Genomic DNA, 22,078 nt, shown 5'->3' with positions numbered 1-22,078 from the left:
AAGGAGTGGAGACTGGGACTGGCTAAGTGAGGAAAACGTGCCTAGAATGAATAGCAAGGGATGGGGAAGAGAGAGGACTGAGACAAGGACAGGTTGGAGGGAATGGGCAAAAGAGTGCCCACTAGAGCACACTCCCCTCCAGAACCTGCAACAGAACCAACATTCCCGGCTCTCACCACCCCTCACTGTCAGCAAATAGCTAGAAAACCAACTGGCAAAGTGTCCCATCCCCCTGTAATGCTGGTACACATGGAGGATGACAACACACTGCTTTCAGTTACTCCATTAGCTCAAGTGGCAGTCGTCTGTGCAGTGGATCTAAGGTATGTAACCCTTCTGATGACCCATGTGGGGGGTCAATATGGTGCCATATGATGAATTTTTTTTTCAGATTGCTTTAAAAAAAAACCTAGGAAATTACACTCACAAAAAACTATGTTAAAAGAACATTATTCAGGTTGCATAGGTGGTGGAACTAGGGGTGTACCACACCCCCCTGTCTTGAAGTGGATTCCATTATCTACAGGGTTTACACTTTGGTTCAATGTCTCTGAGCACCCCCACTATAAACATTGTTCCAGGGCCCTGTAAGGTTGAAAAGTCAAACACTCAGAAGTTAGGAAAGGCCAGAATTAAGGTTGCCTGTGGCAAAAAAAATAAAGTAAATAAACGATGAGCGTATAAATATAGGCTACTGTAATGGATACATGTCTCATGTATACACATAGGCTATGATAATGGATAGGCATAATGGATTGAACTGAGATTGCACACGGTTAGGGCTTGATTTTACGACCTTACTATAAGACTCTTTCAAAGTAGCTGGTGTGTGTGTCATTAAACAGTTTGCCCTGTTTGGTCTTCTTAAACAGCACCACCGATTATTGTGAGACCCCCCTCCCCGGCCTCTGATGCCATTTCCTTAACAGCCCCATGGGGTCATCCTGAATTGCGCTTCATCGAGCAGCCCCACCTGGCCAGCCTCATTCAGATCCAAATTCCACCGAGTTTGGCAGCGTCTTTACCGGCCGCGCGCGCTTGCCCCCGCTCGTCTCTCCCGCGGCCCGGCGGGGCAGCCAGCCCCCTTGCTTGCCTGCCCCGCTCCAGCTCTGCGGGGGGCCGGGGCTGCGCGGGGGAGCGAGCAGGAGGCTGGCGCACGGCGGCTCCGCCCCTGCCGCCGAGTGTTGACGGCTCTCCACCTGCACCGAGCAGCAGCGGCGGCGCGCCCGGAGCGGGAGGGACCCAAGGGTTGCCGGGGGAGCTGCAGCCTGGGCTCGCTGCTGAGGCGGCCAGACCTTCCCGCCCGCCCCATGTGCGCCCCCAGGTCCTGGAGGCGGGCGGGAGCACCCTGGCTCCTCATGCTGCAGCTGCTCCTGCCTTCTCCCGGGGCGCAAGGTAGGCTGGAGCCGCTCTTTCCCCCTTCGCTCTCTGCCCCGTTCCCTGGGCACGTGCAGGCTGGGGCCCGGGTGTGCGCGTCTCCCCCTCTCTCCAGGGCTGGGGACCTGAACTCGCTCCTTTTAGGTTTCCGCTCTTGGAGGGTTTTGTCCCGTGGGATCCAATTGCAGCTAAGCACGTTTTAGTGGAGTGGCTCTCCAGATCCCATCTAATTAGTGGCTCCATGAGACCGCCCATATTATCATTATTAGATGAAATCCCCAGATCCAAGAGCTTGATCGTGTAAATGTTTAGGGGTCTGAGTAGCTTTGCTCATGGAAAGCACTTGAGCCAAATGGGCCAGCTCACAAAAGTGAACTTACTGGTTAGGTGTTCACAGGAGTAGCCCCTGTGGTTTCAATCCTGCAGCTGGAACTGTGCAGCAGCAGCAGAGGTCTGTCCATTTGGATTCAGCAGCAGCATCTGGACCCGTGTTTTGCAAGTTGCAGCTTGCTTTCTGTAATGGACATCAATGAATCCAAACACCCTGAACTTTGGGTAGGCTTGGGGACTCAGCCCTGGGTGTTTGAGAGTGTTTGGAATGATGGTTTTGATGCTGTCCATTATACCTATGAGCTTCCTATTTGAAGTTCGTATCCAGGCTTTTATTTCAAACCCTTGTCTGACAATAATGAAGGGGGGGGGGGGAAAGATAGATCACTCACCTAAGCCTCTATTATCTAAAAATAATCATTGGCATAAAGTATAACTTGTTTTTTGGGGGTTTTTTTAGTTTTACAAAAAATTGGAAGTGCCACTAAACCAACAAATAAAGGGACACTTACAGTTTAAATATCATATGTAAACAAATTTCCTTACTAGTGTTACTAATAACACTGTAGACTAAATGTAAAGATTTTTAAACTATAGTACCCTAAGCACTTCTCTGGCTCTTTGTTTACTTTTAGCATACCTTTCATATGAGACAATAAAATAATTTTCTCTTTTGTTTATAGTTAGTTTCACTTTCAGGTTCTCTAGCCTGCAGGATTTCAAATGCTACAGAGGATAGTAGTATTTTAAAAGAACTGTTTTTATTGGATTTTTTTTTAATTTATTGGTTTCAGGTTTGATTAAAAGTGTATGTTTACCAAATGTAAATTTTGAGTCAAAGGTAAGTTCATGGAGCCCCTTTGAAATATTATTTAGAGGGTTTGTGCCCAAAATATTCCAGGTACTTGCCAATCATAGAAGAAGACAGTCGCAAAGAGTATTCACGCTGAATACACAAGAGAGAGATAAAGGGAACGGAGACAACATATAGACAAACTGGTCAGGTCAGTGATAGTTACACACATTAGTTCCCTGTTTTGTTTTAAACTATCCCCAACCCCTTCTTCCCCAAACCATTATTGGTTCCTGACTCAGCTCTCATCTACATTGTGGTGTTATAGAAAACAAACAAACGGTAAAACCCTGGCTAACCTATGCCAGTATTCTCCTGGATCCTCCCTCAACACAGCAACCCCAACCTCTCACCCTGAACCGTTCCCATATCTCCCTGCTGAGAATCACCCTTCTTTTGCCCAAGTCAAGACAGTGAAGGAAGCAATAAGAACCACTTAGATAGAAAATACCTACACGCAGAATTCTTTCTAAGAGTACTGGTGACTTTAGCTTTTTTATTTGCAGGTGATGTTACCTAGGGCATGCCTTGGAGGTGTGATTCCTAGCATGGATTGACAGAGTTGAGCTAGCGTGCTAAAAAAGCAGTGTAGAAGTTGCTGCACTGGTGGCGGCTTGGGCTGGCCACCAGAGCCTGGACTCAGCAGGGGTCAGGCCGGCTTGGACTCAGGCAGTTAGTCCAAGCCGCCACTAATGTAGCAATATCCACACTGCTATGTTTAGCATCCTAGCTCAATCAGAACTAGTGTGAGTCTGTCTGCCCATGATGGGAATCACACCTCTCAGCTGTTGTGCAGACATACCCTGAGTGCCAAGGCCTGTAGTGCATGCTCAGTCCTTACTCAGACTGAGGTCAGTGGGAGCCTTGCCTGTGTAAGGATAGCAGGATTGGGCCCTTAGACTGCACAGTGCTGAGGACCTATGAGAGCCTGATCCTCATCTCGCACTGGTGTACATCTAGAGTAATTCCCGTGAAGTCAGTGAGCTAAATGCTGTGAGAGGGAAATTGGGCCCATGCTACTTAGCATTTTACAGGAATCTTTTTGCACCTCTAAGCTAAAATAGCTCAAAGAATTCTAGATGTTAGGACTGGAAGTGACCCTTTGGAAACCTAGTTCATTTTGCTCCATTTCACTACTGCCAGTCTCCACAACACTAAGGCCCAGATGCTCCAAGGTATTTAGATACCTAATTCCCATTGATTTCCTTGGAAGTTAAGCACCTTTGAGGATCTGGGCCTAAACCCATAAGGGCTTGATTCTGCTCCCATTTCAATCCATAGCCAAACTCCTGTTGGTTCCAAGAGAAACAGAATTGCCCATAAGTATGTTTATCCTGGATGCTTTTGGATATCTGTAGTGATGGTGTCTGTTACCTCTGTTTACAACCTATTTTGTTATAGAATCATAGAACTGGAAGGGACCTCGAGAGGTCATCTAGTCCAGTCCCCTGCATCTATGGTTTTGAAATTCTTTTTTAATAAGAGTTCAGAGTGTGCACTCTATTTGACACAGCTCATTTCCTTTTGGGCAATTAATTGTCTGTACTTCATCAACTTTAATCCATTAACCCTGACATTTCAGTAAATGGAATGCAGGGTCCTCACCCATTTAAATGCATCCATAGGATCTACTTGTCTTCTAGAGACAAGCAGAGAGAGCCCTGGTTTGATTTGGCTCTTCTTAATTGTGGCCTTAATTACCATGCATTGTTTTGATGGCATTATGGCAGCAGGTCTAACTTCCAGTTATTCATGAAATTAGGGCAGTGATGCTGTCAATATAAATCAGTGAGAAATCCCCGGGTATTCAGGAAGATAGTGAATATTGCTCCTGGTCAAAAGCTAGCACAAAAGTCCTGGAACAATTCTTTTATAAAATTGGCATAGAATTGCTTTTTTGATTAATAGAAAATTATTTTTGCTTTTTATTGTTTGAGGAAGGTTTTTTTTAAAAAAAAGTGAAGAGTTTTGTTGGTTGCGGGAAATGGCTCCTCAGTGTTCTCCTCCAGCAGAACACGAGATGAGAACAGCCACTGGCTGAGAGCATGTTGCCCCAAAATTTCATCTTCATTTGCTTTAAGCATGCCCTCAAATGTCCCGTGTGCAGTCAACCACACGAAGGAATAACGGAGAAGCTGTGCATTTAGCTTCAGGGGTAGAGCCATAGCCTCAGTCCTTCCCTACACTCTGGCAGCACAAGACAACTGGAAAGCTATTTTAATTGGCCTCTCTCAACATTACGCTTCTGTAAAGGAATCTCCATGTGGTGTAGAGCCAGCTGAGCTATTCCATCCTCCTCTTAACTCTCAGCAGAGGGGTTGTGCCCACAGCACCTTTCTTGCTGTAGAGAGCCCCTGCTGTCAGACCTGGACAGATGGGCATAATATAGTCCTAAAACTACTTGAGTTGTCCTGAGGGCCTAGTCTGGAACTAGAATAGGCTGGGATTGTTGTTAGAGGCATAAATGTGGTTGAAAGAAAACTTTGCAACTGAGCTGCACAAACTCAGTTCTGGCATGATCCAAGAGCTGTCCCATAATCCCTCTACTTTGGATTTTCTGTTGTTTAACAACCTTCTGTACAACAGAGGAGCAGCAGCATTCAACCTTAATCTGGATTTTAAACTTTCAAATTCACTGATCACCTAGTGTTTTGAGGTAGCGGGGGGTGTTTTTGTGTTTTTGTGGGTTTGGTCTGGGTTTTTAGTGCATGGTTCATATAGTAGTTGGACTGTGCTGTGATATTTTAGACATGTCTGAAATTTTAGACATCCCAGTTCTGAAGTCCCATTATCTGATGATCTGGGCGTGATCTCACAATTATCTGGGTGTGTGTTAAAGGGAGAAATCGCATATGTAATACATTTTAATGCTATGTTAATGAAGGCTTTTTGGCGGAGGGTGAGAAGAGAGATTTGTAAATCCATCTTTAATCTCCTCTTAAAAATCTGTCCTCTGGAAAGAGGAGAATTTAGGACCTTTTCTCCCACTCACTGATTTCATTGTTGTATAGGCAAAAAAAGTCAGGAGAATTTAATAAGTTCTTCTTGACCATGTGAGAGCACTCAGCTCTTTTCATGAACAGCTCTGTAAATCCTCCTACCAACATCTTCCCCACCCCACCCCCCTCCAGAAAAAACCCCAACCCATATTTTTTTCATTATAGGAAACAAAAATTAGAAGGGTTGTATCTTCAAAGTGCAAATTCTTTGATGTATTTATTTATTAGTGCTTAAATAGCACTGTAATTGTGGTTTGGGAATACCAGATGAGACCTTCAAAGGTGCCTTCTCAAAATTCCTTCTGATATTTTGTTTGTAATTAAGGCTCCCAAAGGTGTATGGGCTGCCAAATCTGATTTTATTTTCTTTGTGGTTAATCTGCTGCTTTGTTGCTATCAAGACATGTTCTTCATGATTTGGAAAGTAACCAGAATCTGTTAGCACCAAGAAGCAACCCTAGCCATCTCATTAAGTAAACTTGAGGATATGTTTTCCTTTTACAGTCACGGGAGCATTGAAATACACAAAATAGCACTTTGTAATTGTTGTCTGAGAAATAGAGAAGAGCAAGAGGATAAAGGAGCAGAATATTTATTAGCTAACCTAATACAGTGTCAAATAGAGAATCTCCAATTTAATGCATGCAACATTCATCTAAAAAACAGGCCATTGTGTAGACATACAGTGTATGTGCACAAGTCTTTGCAATCCATTGATAAAAATGGAGTTAACCTCAAAATAGGTGTAAGTCACCTGGGGGCATGGATCAGTGGGTCTTAATGGGTTGAGAGAAGACATGGGTTACCGTAAATTGTGAAAGAATGATTTGTTTGATTTAGGTTTATCATTCAAGGTGGAAAAATTATGTTGATGACTTAAGTGAGATTTTCAGTGGGGAAAACTCAGTAAATTCTAGATTACAGCTTTCACAGCATCAGAAATTTGACCCCTTTCTGGACATATAATATTTTGTATTACTCTTAAGTGTACATAGTTATGTTTGTTTTTATGATTGTGACTTGTGTGGAACTTCATTTTTATTGTTCCTCTACAAGAGACTATTGAAAACTTACAAACTATGTCATTGCTGTTGGAGATTTTGTGACTTTTGGGGAACTCCTCCTAATAATATGTGACCAATGATTAAGAGAGAGAGAAACACCTGTTTTAAGTAAAGATGGGAATCCAAAACAAAGCTCCAGATCCAGACCAAACTGAAGAAGCTCAGATTTGTATCTGGATTTTACACTTCAGTGTATATATTTCTAGATTTAAATAAGCCTTTGTTTGAAGATTCTTGTTTAGAAGATATATAGGTCAGATTCTGTGTTGAACTAGCTGCTCCAGCAATGTAAAGGGGCTTTACCCAATCTGCCTGGCCTGCACAAAGCACTTCCCAACTGATAGAACGGCTCTACCCCAACGCTTCTCCCAGCCCTTAGCGTAGGGGGCATGACCAGAGCACACTGGACTCCTGTTCTTCTCTGCTACCCACAGCTCCTGAGGCTACTCTGACCAGGGGCCACAGGCAAGCCCTTGGATGAACTTGGACTATAAGAAGCACAGAGATGACATAAAGCCCTATTTGCCCCCTCCGTTTTCCACCTCTGTTCCCAGGCTGAGCATAGGAATGGCATAAGAGAGATCAGACTGGTAGAGTGTTACTTTGCTGGGTGTATAGAACCTTGAATCTGCTTATAGCGATCTCTATATTTCAGCTTGAGTACACCGTGAAAATATAGACATCAAGGAATGGGGATCTGAGCATTTAGATAAAAGGAGATCATTTTTCTATTAGATTCTCAGGGGATTCCAAGAACTGTCAGACACTGTGAAGGTAGTAAGTGTTCTTGCCTGTGGTTTGCATAAGACTTAACTGTTCTTATCGTTCACTGTCTCATCTGAAAGTGCAGCAGTATCCTGTTTTTGCAGTGTATAATGTTTGAACTGATGATGTACAGGATGTAGATCAGAAATGTTTAAAAGCGGCTATGCTCTAGGAAGGCGGAGGCACGTGTGGTTGCTCATGGAGGTTTGGACATAAACAGGGGCAGTGAGTTATATGGGCCCGTGGTGCCCATGCTCCAGCAATATTCAGGGCCCGGGGGCCCGGCTCCAGCAATGTTCAGGGCCGGGTCTCTCCCCTCGCCTTGCCTGCCACCCCCGCGCACCTGCCCCGAGCGTCCCTGCCTGCACCCTGGGCATTGGGCAACTACCCCCTGCAGCTCTGCACTGTGCTCCACTCTGCCGGCTCCTGGCATCAACTGCCGCTGCAGGGTCCTAGTGCCCCCCATCCACTAGTGCCAGGGCAGGCTGACCCTACCCCTGCCCTTCTACCTTGGACGGATGGACCCTTCCCTTTTCTGGCAGGACCCTCCACCAGCACAAGGGTCCCCCTGCCCACAGTCACCAGTCCTGCCCCACTCTGGGCAAGGGGCAGCCCCATCCCCAGTGAGGCTACAGTGAGGGGCAGCAGCAGGAGAGGAGGCACACATGTGATGGCAACCCCCCCCCGGCACCCACCACAGGTGGGGCAAGGGGGCTTCCTGGACCTGAGAGGGGCCCTGGGAGCACACGCAGTGACAGTGGTGTGAGGTGAGTGTGCTTCCGGGGGGGGAGAGGGGGTCCCTCCCCCGGACCTCGCTGCTGCCAGCGGGAAGAGGGCTGGGGGGAGTCCTCTGCACCCCAAACTCCTCATCCCTGGCCCCACCCCAGAGCCCACACCCCCAGCCAGAGCCCTCATCCCCCCACACCCCAACCCTCTGCCCCAGCCCTGAGCCCCCTCCTGTACCATGAACCCTTCATCCCCAGCCCCACCTGCAGTCCTCACCCCTGCACCCCAACCCTCTGCCTGAGTCCCTCCTGTGTCCTGAAACCTTCATCACCAGCCCCACCCCAGAGCCCACACATTTTTACATTATTTAAAAAAAATATATTGGCTTACAAGGCAGGTCTGGGGGGGGGGGGGACGTGGATCTATTCTGGGCACCACCAAAAATTATACAAACCTGCCATCCCTGGATAAAAAGGTGGCAGACCAAAGTGGGGATGAAGCTGTTCAACTCTCCAAATTTAATTCAACCTTGGATAGCTTTATAGACAAGACTTGGAAGTATTTCAGGTTTCACCATCCAAGAATCGTAGCCTTTTACTGATCATAGCAAGTGCAGTAGTTAAGGTTTTGTCTGGAAAGTAACTGAAATATGTGTACCCTGCCCTCAGACCACCCCTGGTCAGTGTAAAACATTCTCTCTGGTCCTACTGTATAGATTTATTTTATTAAAGGTATTTTTTTGCTGCTGTTACTCTAGTATCTATATGTAACAGAAGCAGATGGCTAGGCTAAATACCTCCCCGTTTATGATTCCATGTTCAGCAACAGTCACTTAAAACTGTGGCCTAATTAAAAACAGCAGCAGATTATAAAAATAATCATAAAGCACTTTTAATATACAGGAAGACTGCTAAAAACAATGATAGATGTTTAGCTCGTATATGTTCCCTGCAGATGCTGAATTGAGAGTGCTCTGCTCTGCTGGGCTGGATCAGAGGGGGGGAGTTGCTGTCTCCCAGAATAGTATCCTGCCATTTGCAAGCCTAGCTAGAGGCTGGAGATAGATGTTCAAGGAGATTGTTTTGCTGTCTTTCAAGCTGGCATATCAGACTGACCTGATAGTTTTGCTGCCTGCAATAGGTCAGGAGATGGAGAAGCCTTAATTAGGCTTATGGGCCATTTTTGTCTCTTTGGGATTCTAAGCTAGAGAGGAGTATTGAACTGACACCTTGGAGGAGCAGTGAGCCTGGAGAATTGTGTGGGGTGGGGAGCAAGGTCTCACGCACCATCCAGAAGCTTGATCCTAGATCGAGGAACAGGTGGAGATTCAGGCATAGGAGTTTAACTGGATAAATTAACTCTAATTTCACAGGAGCAAAAACTCTAGTCCAGAGAAAGCTTTGTTAATAGGTCACATAATAAGATCAGAAACACCCTTCAGGCAATAAATACAAAGTTATCAATTTTAACTGGACCATTGTTGCTAAATGGATAATAGTGCTCTGCAGTGTGAGCATCATAACCATTCTTTGCTGAGCACATGTGCAAAGAGAGGCTCATTCTAGTGCCCCATATGTATAATTTAGGAGGTGGTCCAGCAGATCCATGTTCAAAAATCAGATTATAACTTTCATGAAGACTCGAACTCTTTGCTCACTAAAAGTGCAAAACACAGGCTAATTCCTGAAGCACACCTTCGTTCCAGCCTTGAGAATTTTGAAAAATATTATTCCAAGTTCAGACATCCTCACACAAAACCTGTTTCCTGGCTGAATCTGTGTTTTTGGTAGCAGATGGTGGTGTCCTGTCCTGGGGCACTGGAAGCTCATGTTTTTGGATGTTGTTAGTGGTGATAAAGGGGCAATGCTAAGTGTAGTTGAGAGAGGTATGAAAAATATTCATAAATGGTTACTTACATGAGGTTGTTTTTTTTCACATTTTGTTATAAATTCAAAATAAACCTTTTTCTGAAAAACTGCTGGTGTATAAAAGACTTTTTTTTTTTTTTTTAGGAATGAGCCATTTTTATTTATCTTTAGGCAAAACTAGTTTTGCCTTTAAAACATACAGAAATTCAGTTTTAGCTCTTTCCATTGCAAAAATAGTCATTTTTGCCAACATTGAATGTGAAACTGCTCAAATCTGAAAAGAGCGTTGTATTTAATATCACACAAACACCCTTTACATTTTACAACAACTAGTCTGAAGCCAGCACTGACTTTCCATCACTTGAATTCAAAATAAAGCAATAGAGACTGACCATAACAACTTTCCCCTTAATTACCGAGTGTGCCTCAAGCAAATGACTTTGCAGGCAGCCTAAGGTTTGGTTGAATCAACCCTGCCGGTGAGTTGGAGCAAACATGACAAGTGCAGTGACAAACAATCAGCTTGTTTCACCCTGTCAGCAAAGTTAGCCAAAAAGAATAGTCATGCCTGGGTTCCAAGATGTCTGCCTCCACCACCGCCTGCCCAGGAGCCAGTCCCAGCAACCCTTCCAGAGGGCTGGATGCATTGGCTTCTTCTCTCCTCTGGCCTGTGGATGACCCCACACTGCCCTGGAGTCTCTCAGCGGCCCCTCAACTAATGCTGCCTTTCCCCAGCATGTCTCTCCATATCTTGGAGCCCTGCTGAAGCAAAGAACTTTGAGCCCTCCTCTGCCTTCTTCCACTTTCTCATCACAAATCCTGTGCTTGTCTTCCCCCTTCTAGGCCTTCTGCCCCATCACACCTTTCCACTCTCTCTCTGATTTCCAACATCTCCTCTCTCCCTTTACACCAACTCTTTTCCTGCTATTGCTTCAGTGCCTCCTCCCGCTGCTCAGTCTTGTCTTCACGTACAGTGCTACAGTAACGGTGCCGCTGCAGCGCTTGGGGGAAGATGCTACTATGCTGATGAGAGAGCTTCTCCCATCTGTAAAAAGAAAAGGAGTACTTGTGGCACCTTAGAGACTAACCAATTTATTTGAGCATCAGCTTTCGTGAGCTACAGCTCACTTCATCGGATGTATGCCGTGGAAACTGCAGCAGACTTTATATATACACAGAGAATATGAAAAAAAAAGTCTGCTGCAGTTTCCACGGCATACATCTGATGAAGTGAGCTGTAGCTCACGAAAGCTCATGCTCAAATAAATTGGTTAGTCTCTAAGGTGCCACAAGTCCTCCTTTTCTTTTTGTGAATACAGACTAACACGCCTGTTACTCTGAAATCTCCCATCTGTGTAGTTAATCCACCTGCCTAAGAGGCAGTAGCTGTGTCGACGGGGAGAAGCTCTCCATTTAACAAAGCGCTGTCTATGCGGGGGAGTTAAGTCAGAATAACTGAATTGCTCAGGGAGATGCGTTTTTCACACCCCTGAGCGACATAGTTATACCAGTATAGGTCTGTAGTGTAGACCTGGCCTCGGTCTTTGGCCTTATAACTCTGCTTTGCTCCCTGCCTTCTCATTTACCAGCCACAGAACTGTAGCAGCACATGAGAGAAGATATAGCTGGGCTACAACCTACATATCATTCTCTTCCTCCCATCCTGTACTGGATTCTTTTGAGAGTGCTGCTTGTAATGCTCCCAATGGTGACGCAAAAGCATGAGAACCAATCTCAGGGCAGACTGATTAAAAAAACAGGGCATAAACCCCTAATTGGTTGTGAGTTGTAAGCTGAGATTTCACCAACCACCTGCAAGCTCTGCAGGCTCTTTAACAGTTTTAACAAGGAGTCACAGGCAGTCCCCTTGGATATTCCGGTCTGTCTCGCCATCCACATGAGCGTATCTCTGTGATAGGATTGCTCCATACAGCAATATTCAGTTTACTCCTGATTCCAAAGGACTAGTCACTTAGCCCAGGTCAATTGCACTTTAGGTCTCATACCAAAGACCACGCTTGTAGCCAATCCTATAATAAGCTATATGAAGATGTATTAAATAGGAAAAGGAAATTAGAGACTGAACCTAGACACACAAATGAGTTACAGTCCTAGGTTTCAAAAGCTACTATATATAGGCTTCTATAATCAGCAAGTGCTGTTTGACCTTTAGGGCTAAGACAGGCTAAGCAGCTGGGTATCTCTTGCTTATGCCTAGAAACACCTTGCCTTCCACCCAGAGTCCAAGCGGTATATAGATCCCTAGTTACTTTTGTATGGGGTTTTATATCCCCCTCCTTCCATGTGCTCTGAGATGTAAACTCAGCTGAGGGAAGGAGTCCACTAGCATGACTCATCTTCACAGGGAGGTGAGCAGAACAATAAGAGTCTGAGTTCTTTTTTTGATGATTCCGCTATCCAGATGTGGAGAGTTTCCAGTTGTAAGATCCAGCCATCACCTGCCTGTTATTGATTGGCCTCCTCTACAATTTATGTAGAAAAGCAGCTCTTCACACTAATTAATGTCCCTCTCCTGTATGGCGATGGATACAGAGGCTCACAATACAATCGCTTAAGTATTACATAACAATATAGAACACAAATATTATGAGTAAGATTAAAGCACGCAATAGAGTCTAAATACTGAACACATCCTTATTCTAATGCCTGTTTTTCTATATTAACCTACAAGTGAGCCAGCCAGATTCCAACTGTGTAGCTGTCACTGTCCAGTTGAGACATGGGAACCTTGGCATGAGCTGGTGCCTGGTCTGGCAGTGCCACATTAGTACATAGAGGAGACCAACTCCACTCCATTGGAAATCGGGTCACTTTTTTAAATGCCTAAACATAGTTTTAGGTGCCATAGCTCAGGGGTTAGCGAATTGGCCTAGTAAACCAAGGATCACAAGTTCAAATCTGCCTGGGTAGCAGTTTCTGTTGTGGTCTGTTGCGCCCCCTGTCAAGTCGTTCATTGGCTACTCTCTCTACTCAGTGGGAGGAGGGGAACAATAACAGAAAATGTGGAAATGGCAGAAGTGCTAAATTAGTTTTGGTTTTCACCAAAAAGGTTAGTAGTGATTGGATGTCTAACAGAGTGAACGCCAGTGAAAATGAGTTAGGATAAGAGGCTAAAATAGGGAGAGAACAAGTTAAAAATTACTTAGACAAGTTAGATGTCTTCAAATCACCAGGGCCTGATGAAATACATCCTCCTAGAATATTTGAGGAGCTGACTGAAGACTTAGCTGACGCATTAGCAATTAATCTTTGAAAAGTTATGGAAGACGGAAGAGATTCCATTGGCCTGGAAAAGAGCAAATATAGTGCCAATCTATAAAAAGGGAAATAAGGACAACCCGGGGAATTAGACTGCTCAGCTTAACTTCAGTACCCAGAAAGATAATGGAGCAAATAATTAAGCAATCAATTTGTAAACACCTAGAAGATAATGAGGTGATAAGTAACAGCATGGATTTGTCAAGAACAAAGTGTGTCAAACCAACCTAATAGCTTTCTTTCATAGGGTAACAAGCCTTGTGGATAGAGGGGGAGCAATAGATGTGGTATATCTTGAATTTACCAAGGATTTTGATACTGTCTCGCATGACCTTCTCATAAACAAACTAGGGGACTGTAACTTCTATGGAGCTACTATAAGGCAGGTGCATAACTGTTTGGAAAACCATTCCCAGAGAGTAGTTATCAGTGGCTCACAGTCAAGCTGGAAGAGCATATGGAGAAGGGTCCTACAAGGATCAATTGCGGGTCCAGTTCTGTTCAATATCTTCATCACTGATTTAGATAATGGCATAGAGAGTACACTCATAAAGTTTGCGGATGATACCAAGCTGGGAGGAGTTGCAAGTACTTTGGAGGAAAGGATTAAAACTCAGAATGATCTGGACAAACTGGAGAAATAGTTTGAAGTAAATAGGATGAAATTCAATAAGGACAAATGCAAAGTACTCCACTTAGGAAGGAACAATCATTTGCCCACATACAAAATGGGAAATGACTGCCTAGGAAGGAGTACTGTAGAGAGGGATCTGAGGGTCCTAGTGAACCACAAGCTAAATATGAGTCAACAGTGAAACACTTGCTAAAAAAAATCATCATTCTGGGATGTATTAGTTAGCAGGTGTGTTGTAAGCAAGACACAAGAAGTAATCCGCTCTACTCTGTGCTGATTAGGCTTCAACTGAAGTATTGAGTCTAGTGCTGGTTGCCACATTTCAGGTAAGATGTGGACAAACTGGAGAAAGTCCAGAGAAGAACAATTATTTAAAGAACTAGAAAACATGACCTGAGGGAAGATTGAAAAAGTTGGGTTTGTTTAGTCTGGAGAAGACTGAGAGGGTACGTGATTACAGTTTTCAAATACATAAAATGTGTCGAGGAGGATGGAGAAAAATTGTTCTTCTTAACCTCTGAGGATAGGACAAGAAGCTTAAATTGCAGCAAGGGCGGTTTACATTGGACATTAGGGAAAACTTCCTAACTGTCAGGGTGGTTAAGCACTGGAATAAATTGCTCAGAGAGGTTGTGGAATCTCAGTCATTGGAGATTTTTAAGAGCAGGTTAGACAAACATCTGTCAAGGCTGGTCTAGATAATACTTAGTCCTGGTATGAGTGCAGGGGACTGGTCTAGATGATCTCTCAAGGTCCCTTCCAGTCCTATGATTCTCTAATACAAACAATAAATTATTTTGTTTTGAAGGCAGAGAAATCTGTAATGGTTCTTAGCTCTTTCAGAAGGCAACTTTCTGACTCCAGACCAGCTTTCAAGAAGGCTTTGGTTCTTGCTGCCATTGGTTGTCACAGGTAATTCAATTTTTGGGGTAGCTTTCAGTGGTGTCCAGGTCAAATTTTCTTTGCTCACATGGAAACAAATGTCTTCTAAATGCCAGTTCTTCAACCTCAGCTTAAAATCTGAATGTCAAACTGATTTTCTCCTGGCTCACACATCAGCAATAATAAATCTGTAATAGGAACTTTATCAATCCTCTTGATGAGGCGCATGCCCAGATAAAATCCCAGAGTCTCTCGTAGCTGTCTTGGCTTTGCAGCACTAATAGGAACAAAAGACACTAAACACTTGCTATTTTTCACTAAAATAAAGACGTGACTCTAACTATGCACGAGGATCTGATCTATTGAACAAGTAACATTTTACCTGATCCCTGTTCTAACCATAACTGCACTATAAAAAGATATGATTCTAGCACAGTGCAGAAATGGTGGTGACCTGTAATTAAAGCTAACCAGCTTTCTAGACCAAACAAAATCTTATATAAAGAAAGGCAACTTCAAATTTATATGCCTGCTCTGCAAACCCTTGCTCATGGGAGTAGTCTCCTAGACTTCAGTGGGTTTGTTTAAGGACTGCACACCTGAGAAAGGGCGGTTTCTGGCTTAGTATCTATATTTTAAATAATTCTGCAGTAGTTTACTCTAAGGTCATTGTTTGACTGTTATTTGATGTGGTTAAATTTATTGGTATTTGTTCTTCCCTTCTAATTCAGTTATGCCTTAGATCAGGGATGGCCAGCCTGTTCAGAAGTTGATATGCAGCTCCTTGTATAGAGACTGACTCCGGGGCTGGAGCTAAAGGCACTTACTGCTCAACCCCTGGCTCTGCCACAGGCCCTGCCCTCACTCGACCCCTTCCCGCCCCCTCCCCTGAGCCTGCTGTGCCCTTGCTCCTCCTGCTTCCCCACCAGAGCCTCCTGCATGCCATGAAACAGCTGATCAGGAAGTGTAGGGAGGGAGCGGGAGGCACTGATTGGTGAGGCTGCCAGTGGGAGGGAGGCGCTGGGAGCAGGGTGGGGGAGCTGATGCGGGGGGCTGCTGACATATTACTCTGGCTGTTTGGCAATATACATTGTAAATTCTGGCTCCTCAGGCTCAGGTTGGCCACCCTGGCCATAGAGTCCTGAAATGTAAGGTATTATTATGATTTAATATTTATATTAGCATTATCCAGAGCTCACCGTCAGGATCAGGGACTGTTGTACTGTACAAACACGGAGACACAGTCTCTACTGCACTGTAGTAGTGGCTGCAAATTTCTTCGTAAGAGAAATACAGAAAGTGGCTTCATTATGATGGGGAGTGATAAAGGTCATTGCAAACATTTCCTATGAAATAGAACATTTTTATGTATGTATTGAATCTTGCCAAGTTGAGTATATGGCTAACTTCTGATCTCGGTTATGCAGGCAACCCCATTGAAATCTGTGGATTTACTCCCGATTCTCACTGGTGTAAATGAGCTCAATGTGTGTGTGTGTGTGTGTGAAGACGGGAACTGAAATAAGCAGCTAGTGAATGAGTTATATATGCTAATTAACTTCAATAGAAATCTTGGAATATAATTGTAAATTAGATTACCATAGGCTTTCCAATAGCACTGTTGTATTAATTTAGATGGCAAATATAGACAGAGCCAAGAACAGGAATAGAAACCAGATCTCCTGAATCCCAATTCAGTTGCATTACCTTAGTGTGTAAGTTAAAGTTACTCTTTCCATCTTACAAGTCAATGGTATAATTCTCATTGACTTCAAGGGGAGAAGGAGTGTGACTTTCTTTAAAGAAAAGCCTTTCTCTTGCAAATTCTGGGGGTTTTGCTCACGGAGATCGCCTGTAGGAGATGAGGTGATGGCTCTGTCTTGAGTACTCCTCACTTCACAGAAACCACATCGGAGGGAAGCAAAACATGAAATGAAACCCCCACCTTGACACTTCATATATTTAAGATATTTTAGTGTAGTAAACAAATACGTGACTCAGATCTGCTGTATAAATATGCTGTGAAAATGTACATACTTTCATGTAGTGATGAACTTTCGAAAGGTTCAGGTAGGCAAATAAAATTCAGATGCTCTACTTCCATAGGTTTTGGTATCACCTGTGTCTGCAACAAGAGCAGATTCTCTCTATCTGGTGCAATTCAATGAGACTTTATTGGCCTGACAAGTATACAAGTGTTGCCAAAATATGCTATTTAAAAGACTAGTTGACCCCTTGGGATATGTCAAAACTTGTTTACAACCCACCTAGAATAGGTCTTAACACCGTGTTTGGAGTTTGATCCCCGGGGTCTGTTTGTCAGTGGCATCCATTCATGATCTGGTGACAGGTTGATTCGCAGTCTGATGCCATGTCTACCGTCTTTCTCCAGGAGTCAGGCAGTTTTTCCTCGTAGCTTTTTAGTGAGAAGTCTCTTCTGACTCCGGGTAATTTGAGAAAATCCCTTTCTTGCTCTTCCTCGTATTTTGAGCATTGGCATGAAAAGTGCCTCTGTCTCTCAATCTGTCCTTTGTTACATAGATTGCACAATCGCTATTTTGTAAGATTGCTCCCAATTTTCAGCTCTTGTTTGTGGTCACTGGTTCTGTTTTTGCTGAGAGTTTGCCTTCGCTTTATACATTTCACTGCAGTGAGGTAGCCTGCTTGTGATGGTTGTGGGCATACGTCTTTAGCAGACTAGTTTATTGCTGGCTTTGTTTTTTCTTTGCAGTGATATGTATATTGGTGTTTTAGATGCAGCTCTCGCATATTAATCATTCTTTCCAGCTTTGTGCAGCTTAGTTGGTTCCCCTGGTCAGGAAGTTTCACCTTTTCATCTGGATATAATTACTGATCCTCTGTAGGGATGTAAAATGTTAAACTGTTAACTAGTAAGCATTAGGCTTAGCGTTAACCAACCTTAACCCCCTAAGCGCAGGGTGTGCGCCACCCCAGCCCCTTCCCCCCACCCTCTGCACTGGGCGACACAGCCCCAGCACCCAGGGGCCCCCCCAACGCTGGGCAGCCCCAGCCCCTCAAGTCCTGGCCGCCCTAGCCCCAGCCACACCAGCACTGAAGAGGAGCAGCCTGCCTGGGCTGGGGCCAAGGGGGAAAGGGCAAGCAGGAAGGGGTTTTGGGGGAGCGTGGGCAGGACCACGCAGGGCTGCTTGGGGAGGCACAGCCTTCCTCAGCCTATTGGACGTGCCACCCATGCCAGCGTGCATTTTGTGCCTCTGACAAGGTGACCTAGGGCAAGTAGCATTTGATCGTTGGAATCTTGTGTGCTGTGGAGCTTCGACATCAGACACCTAACAAGAATGCATCAGAGTGCTGGGAAATGTGAAAGACACAGTAGCACAGCACAGCTAGGGGCAGGTCTACACTTAAAACACTGCAGCGCCACTGTAACATTTCAGTGAAGACACTACTCTGCTAAAGGGAAAGCTTCTCCTGTTGGCATAGTTCATCTGTCTCCATGGGAGGCAGTAGCTATGTTGAGGTGAGAAGCCCTCCCATAGACATAGGGCTGTCTACACCAAAGGCTGGGTCAGTAGAACTGCGTTGCTGAAGGGGTGTAGATTTTTCACACCTTTGAGCGATGTAGTTCTACCCATGTACATTTATAGTGTAGACCTGGCCTATGATGTTATCATGCCTGATGGGCTCCACTATGATCTTCAAAGATAGAGAGAAGCTGGGGACTTTGGGGTTTGAGCACCAGACAGACAATGGAGGGAAGGTGGAGGGTGGAAATGGGCATTTTCAATAAGAGGGTCAGGGCCAATTGTGACTGAGAGCACAGTCACAGAGCAGCAATGCCCCTCTGCCATGTACATTGGCCAAACCGGTCAGTCTCTACGCAAAAGAATAAATGGATACAAATCTGACATCAGGAATCATAACATTCAAAAACCAGTAGGAGAACACTTCAATCTCTCTGGCCACTCAATAACAGACCTCAAAGTGGCAATTCTACAACAAAAAAACTTCAAAAACAAACTCCGACATGAAGCTGCAGAACTGGAATTAATTTGCAAACTAGATACCATCAGATTAGGCCTGAATAAAGACTGGGAGTGGTTGGGTCATTACAAAACCTAAATTTAATTTCCCCAATACTAATTTCTCCCTACTGTTACTCACACCTTTTTGTCAACTGCCTGTAATGGGCCACTCTCTTACCACTTCAAAAGCTATTTCTCCTCCCTTGGTATCCTGCTGTTAATTGATTTATCTCATTAGACTGACCTAACACTTGGTAAAGCAACCCCCATCCTTTCATGTATTTATACCTGCTCCTGTATCTTCTACTTCTGATGAAGTGGGTTCTAGCCCACAAAAGCTTATGCCCAGATAAATTTGTTAGTCTCTAAAGTGCCACAAGGACTCCTCAGTTTTTTTGCTGATACAGACTAACACGGCTACCACTGAGACCTGCGACTGAGAGGTAGATTTTCAATGAGAGTAAGGCACCTAAGTATCTTCGGAAATCTACCTGATGATGATGATTATTTTGTCCAAACCAGGTCATCCCTGATTGTTCTTATTATGCTGGAAGGTGTTAATGGCAACCATCAAGCAGGTCTTTAATCTATAAAATCACAGAGCTGCTTAATACAAGTGGGTATCCTAAGCACCTTTCTTTCAGGCTAAATGGAAGGAGCAATTAATTGCCTCTTTATGTTGTGAGATCACTGGAAACATTAGAAGCAACCACACAAGGCAGTGGGCCACCTGGCAAGGTCTGAGCAAAAGGTAACCCTAGAAGATTAAGAGGGGTTTCTATGGGAGTGGTTGCCTAATAATCCTATAGCTCATGTATCTGTAAGATGTGTGTGAGAGACAAAAAAGCAAGAAGAAGCCAGCAGAAAGCAAGCTAAGCAGTCAGGAGTGTAATACAGGGTTGGCAGCTTTCTAATTGATGACAACAACCATGCCCTGCCCCGCATCTTCCCCTTGAAGCCCTGTTCCTGCCCTGCCTCTTCACCTGAGACCCCGCCCGTGCTCGACCTCTTCCGTCAAGGCCTCGCACCAGCTCACTCCCTCCCTTCCCCCTGTCACTTGCTGCTCTCCCGCTTCCCCATAGCTGGATCCTCTTCACCTCCCTCTCCCCACCCTGCCAGGCTCCCTCTGCTCCAGAGCTGCAACCTGATGCAGAGCCCGCCTGCCTGCCCATGAGATGCAGGTAGGAGGCAGCTCCAGCTGAGCATGGGCTGGTGCAGGTCAGTGACTCGGCACCTCCCACCCTCAATAACCAGACTTTAGGTGTCCAGTCAGTACATCTAACCAGATGCTGCCAGGTCCCCTTTTCGACTAGACTTTCTGGTGAAAATCTGGGCACCTGGCAACCCTAATGTGGCCCTGAGAGGGAGCAGAGAGGCACTGCTTCTTGAGCACAGAAATCACTAGGAAGGCAGACTTGGAAAGAGAGCAAGGAAACTGCCTGCTGTTGGTTTGTCTCTACTGCATTAAGGGTACTTGGCTTTTGTGTACGTTCTTTGTAAATATACAGGATTGCACCAAAGAAATACATAACTCATATCATTAATTTCTCTGCCTAACTGCGACAGTCTTGCAAGGCCCCAAATATTGGCTTACCGCTCAGGCCAAAAAGGGCAACATTAATCAGGAGATTTGTGGAGTGTATTTATAAGCTGAAGTTAAGCACGTAGGTACATACCAGTGTTTTGACTGTATATTACCTTCCAAAAATGTTTATATATATTTTGAAGAATGGAAAATTCAGAGTTAAGATTATATTTCCACCCTAAACCAGAAAGTCTCTTTCAAATAAAAGCAGTAACCTTAACTCTGCTCCAGCAGAATTGCAACAATATAATACTTTCTAAAAATCAATCTGAGAATATTTCCTTCTTTTCATTTTTACAGTTTGGCCTTAGGATATCCTAAGGTGAGAGAAGTCTGTTAAGGGAGCAGTGGTGACATTGATTTGATTTATAGACCAGTGTCACAAGTGTAATTAATGGTTTCAGAGTTACACATCTGGAGAATAAATATTTAAATGATACTGAAATAAACTTCAAATAATTCTTTAAGGCCATTTAAGGCAGTAACAAGATCAGGTTTCACCACAAGGACTAACCCTTCTGTTAGGTTCCTGTTGTTCATTACATTATAATGTTTTACTTCCTCATTCCTCTGGTTCTTTGTTCAGCTAAAGAAGAACTACAACTATATTGCTAGAGGATGAGTTTAGGGGGGCCTTGAAAAGTCCAGAGTGGCCACAGATTCCCTTTTTTTAATTTCCTCTTATGTTCTCATAGCCTCATACTTATGACAAGAGATAATGCAAACAGTTGTGCTGTTGTTCAACTTCAGAAATTTCAGGCCTGATCCTAAGTGTTGCTGAGTGCCCTCAGCTTCCAGTGATGTCAAACAATACTCCTGGCAGGAGGCACATGGGATTGAGTTGTAAGTAAAGGGTGCACGGTTTGGCCCCTGGTTATGATAGCCTTATTAAGGCCCCAATTCAGCAAGGAATGTAAGCATTTGAGCTTTCCCATTGACATGGAAATATGACATAAGTTAGGCACTTAAGTACTTTGCTGAACTGAGGCCCATATTAGACCAAAACTAAATTCCATGTTTAATCCTTTATTTCAAGAACTGGCTCAATGAGTAGTAATTTAGCAGAGTAACACTCCGTAGCTAACATAGGGTTGGGTTCTGATCTCATTTATGTCTGGGTGAATACAGACAGTGACGTCAATGGAGGTATACAGATATACACCTGTGTAAGTAAGATCAGAATCTTGACTGTAACCTCAGGCTGTGTCTACACTACGCAGCTTTTAGCGACACGGCTGTTTAGCTGCTGTTTGTCGGCAGGAGAGCAAAACTTTTGTCATTCGGCTGAGGGGGGGCGGTAAAAACACCTGAAGTTTTGCCACTGAAGTTCCAGTGTAGACAAAGTGTCAGCGAGTAACGTTAAAGGTAATGTCCCATTTTAAACAGTAACGTAACAAAATTATTACTATCACAGCAACTGTACAGAGAAGCCTACTATTCTGGATCACGGCTGTCTCAGTAATAATAATAAGAGATCGTAGTCTACAGCAGTATTATAATAAGGGTATGCAGCAGCATCACTCAACACAATGCTTTTAACCAAGAAAGGCTGCTGTTGCATAGGAATTCTCCACACATGCTTCATGCATAGTTTTGTTTCACAAAAGCAAACAATTAGAGAGAGAAGGTGGGTGAGATAATATATTGTATTGGACCAGCCTCTGTTGAAGAGAGAGATGAGCTTTGGGGTTACACAGAGCTCTTAAAAACAC

The 22,078-nt window shown here is 44.3% G+C and overlaps 1 protein-coding gene across 2 annotated transcripts in view; it reads left to right on the top strand.

The window, feature by feature from the left end:
• The first annotated feature begins 1,076 nt into the window (after nucleotides 1-1,076).
• The window catches only part of IL20RA (interleukin 20 receptor subunit alpha), a 36,698-nt gene continuing 15,696 nt past the window's right edge, over nucleotides 1,077-22,078 (top strand). For both annotated transcript variants that reach the window (XM_073335214.2, XM_073335213.2), the window contains exon 1: nucleotides 1,077-1,395. In XM_073335214.2, the coding sequence (XP_073191315.1) occupies nucleotides 1,311-1,395 (85 nt within the window). In that variant the 5' untranslated portion in view covers nucleotides 1,077-1,310. The remainder of the gene's footprint in view (nucleotides 1,396-22,078) is intronic.

Source organism: Lepidochelys kempii, chromosome 3, assembly GCF_965140285.1.
Source record: "Lepidochelys kempii isolate rLepKem1 chromosome 3, rLepKem1.hap1, whole genome shotgun sequence".
Classification (NCBI taxonomy): Eukaryota; Metazoa; Chordata; order Testudines; family Cheloniidae; genus Lepidochelys; species Lepidochelys kempii.
The sequence above is the reverse complement of the archived record's forward strand: the minus strand, read 5'-3'. Positions and strand labels throughout refer to the sequence as shown.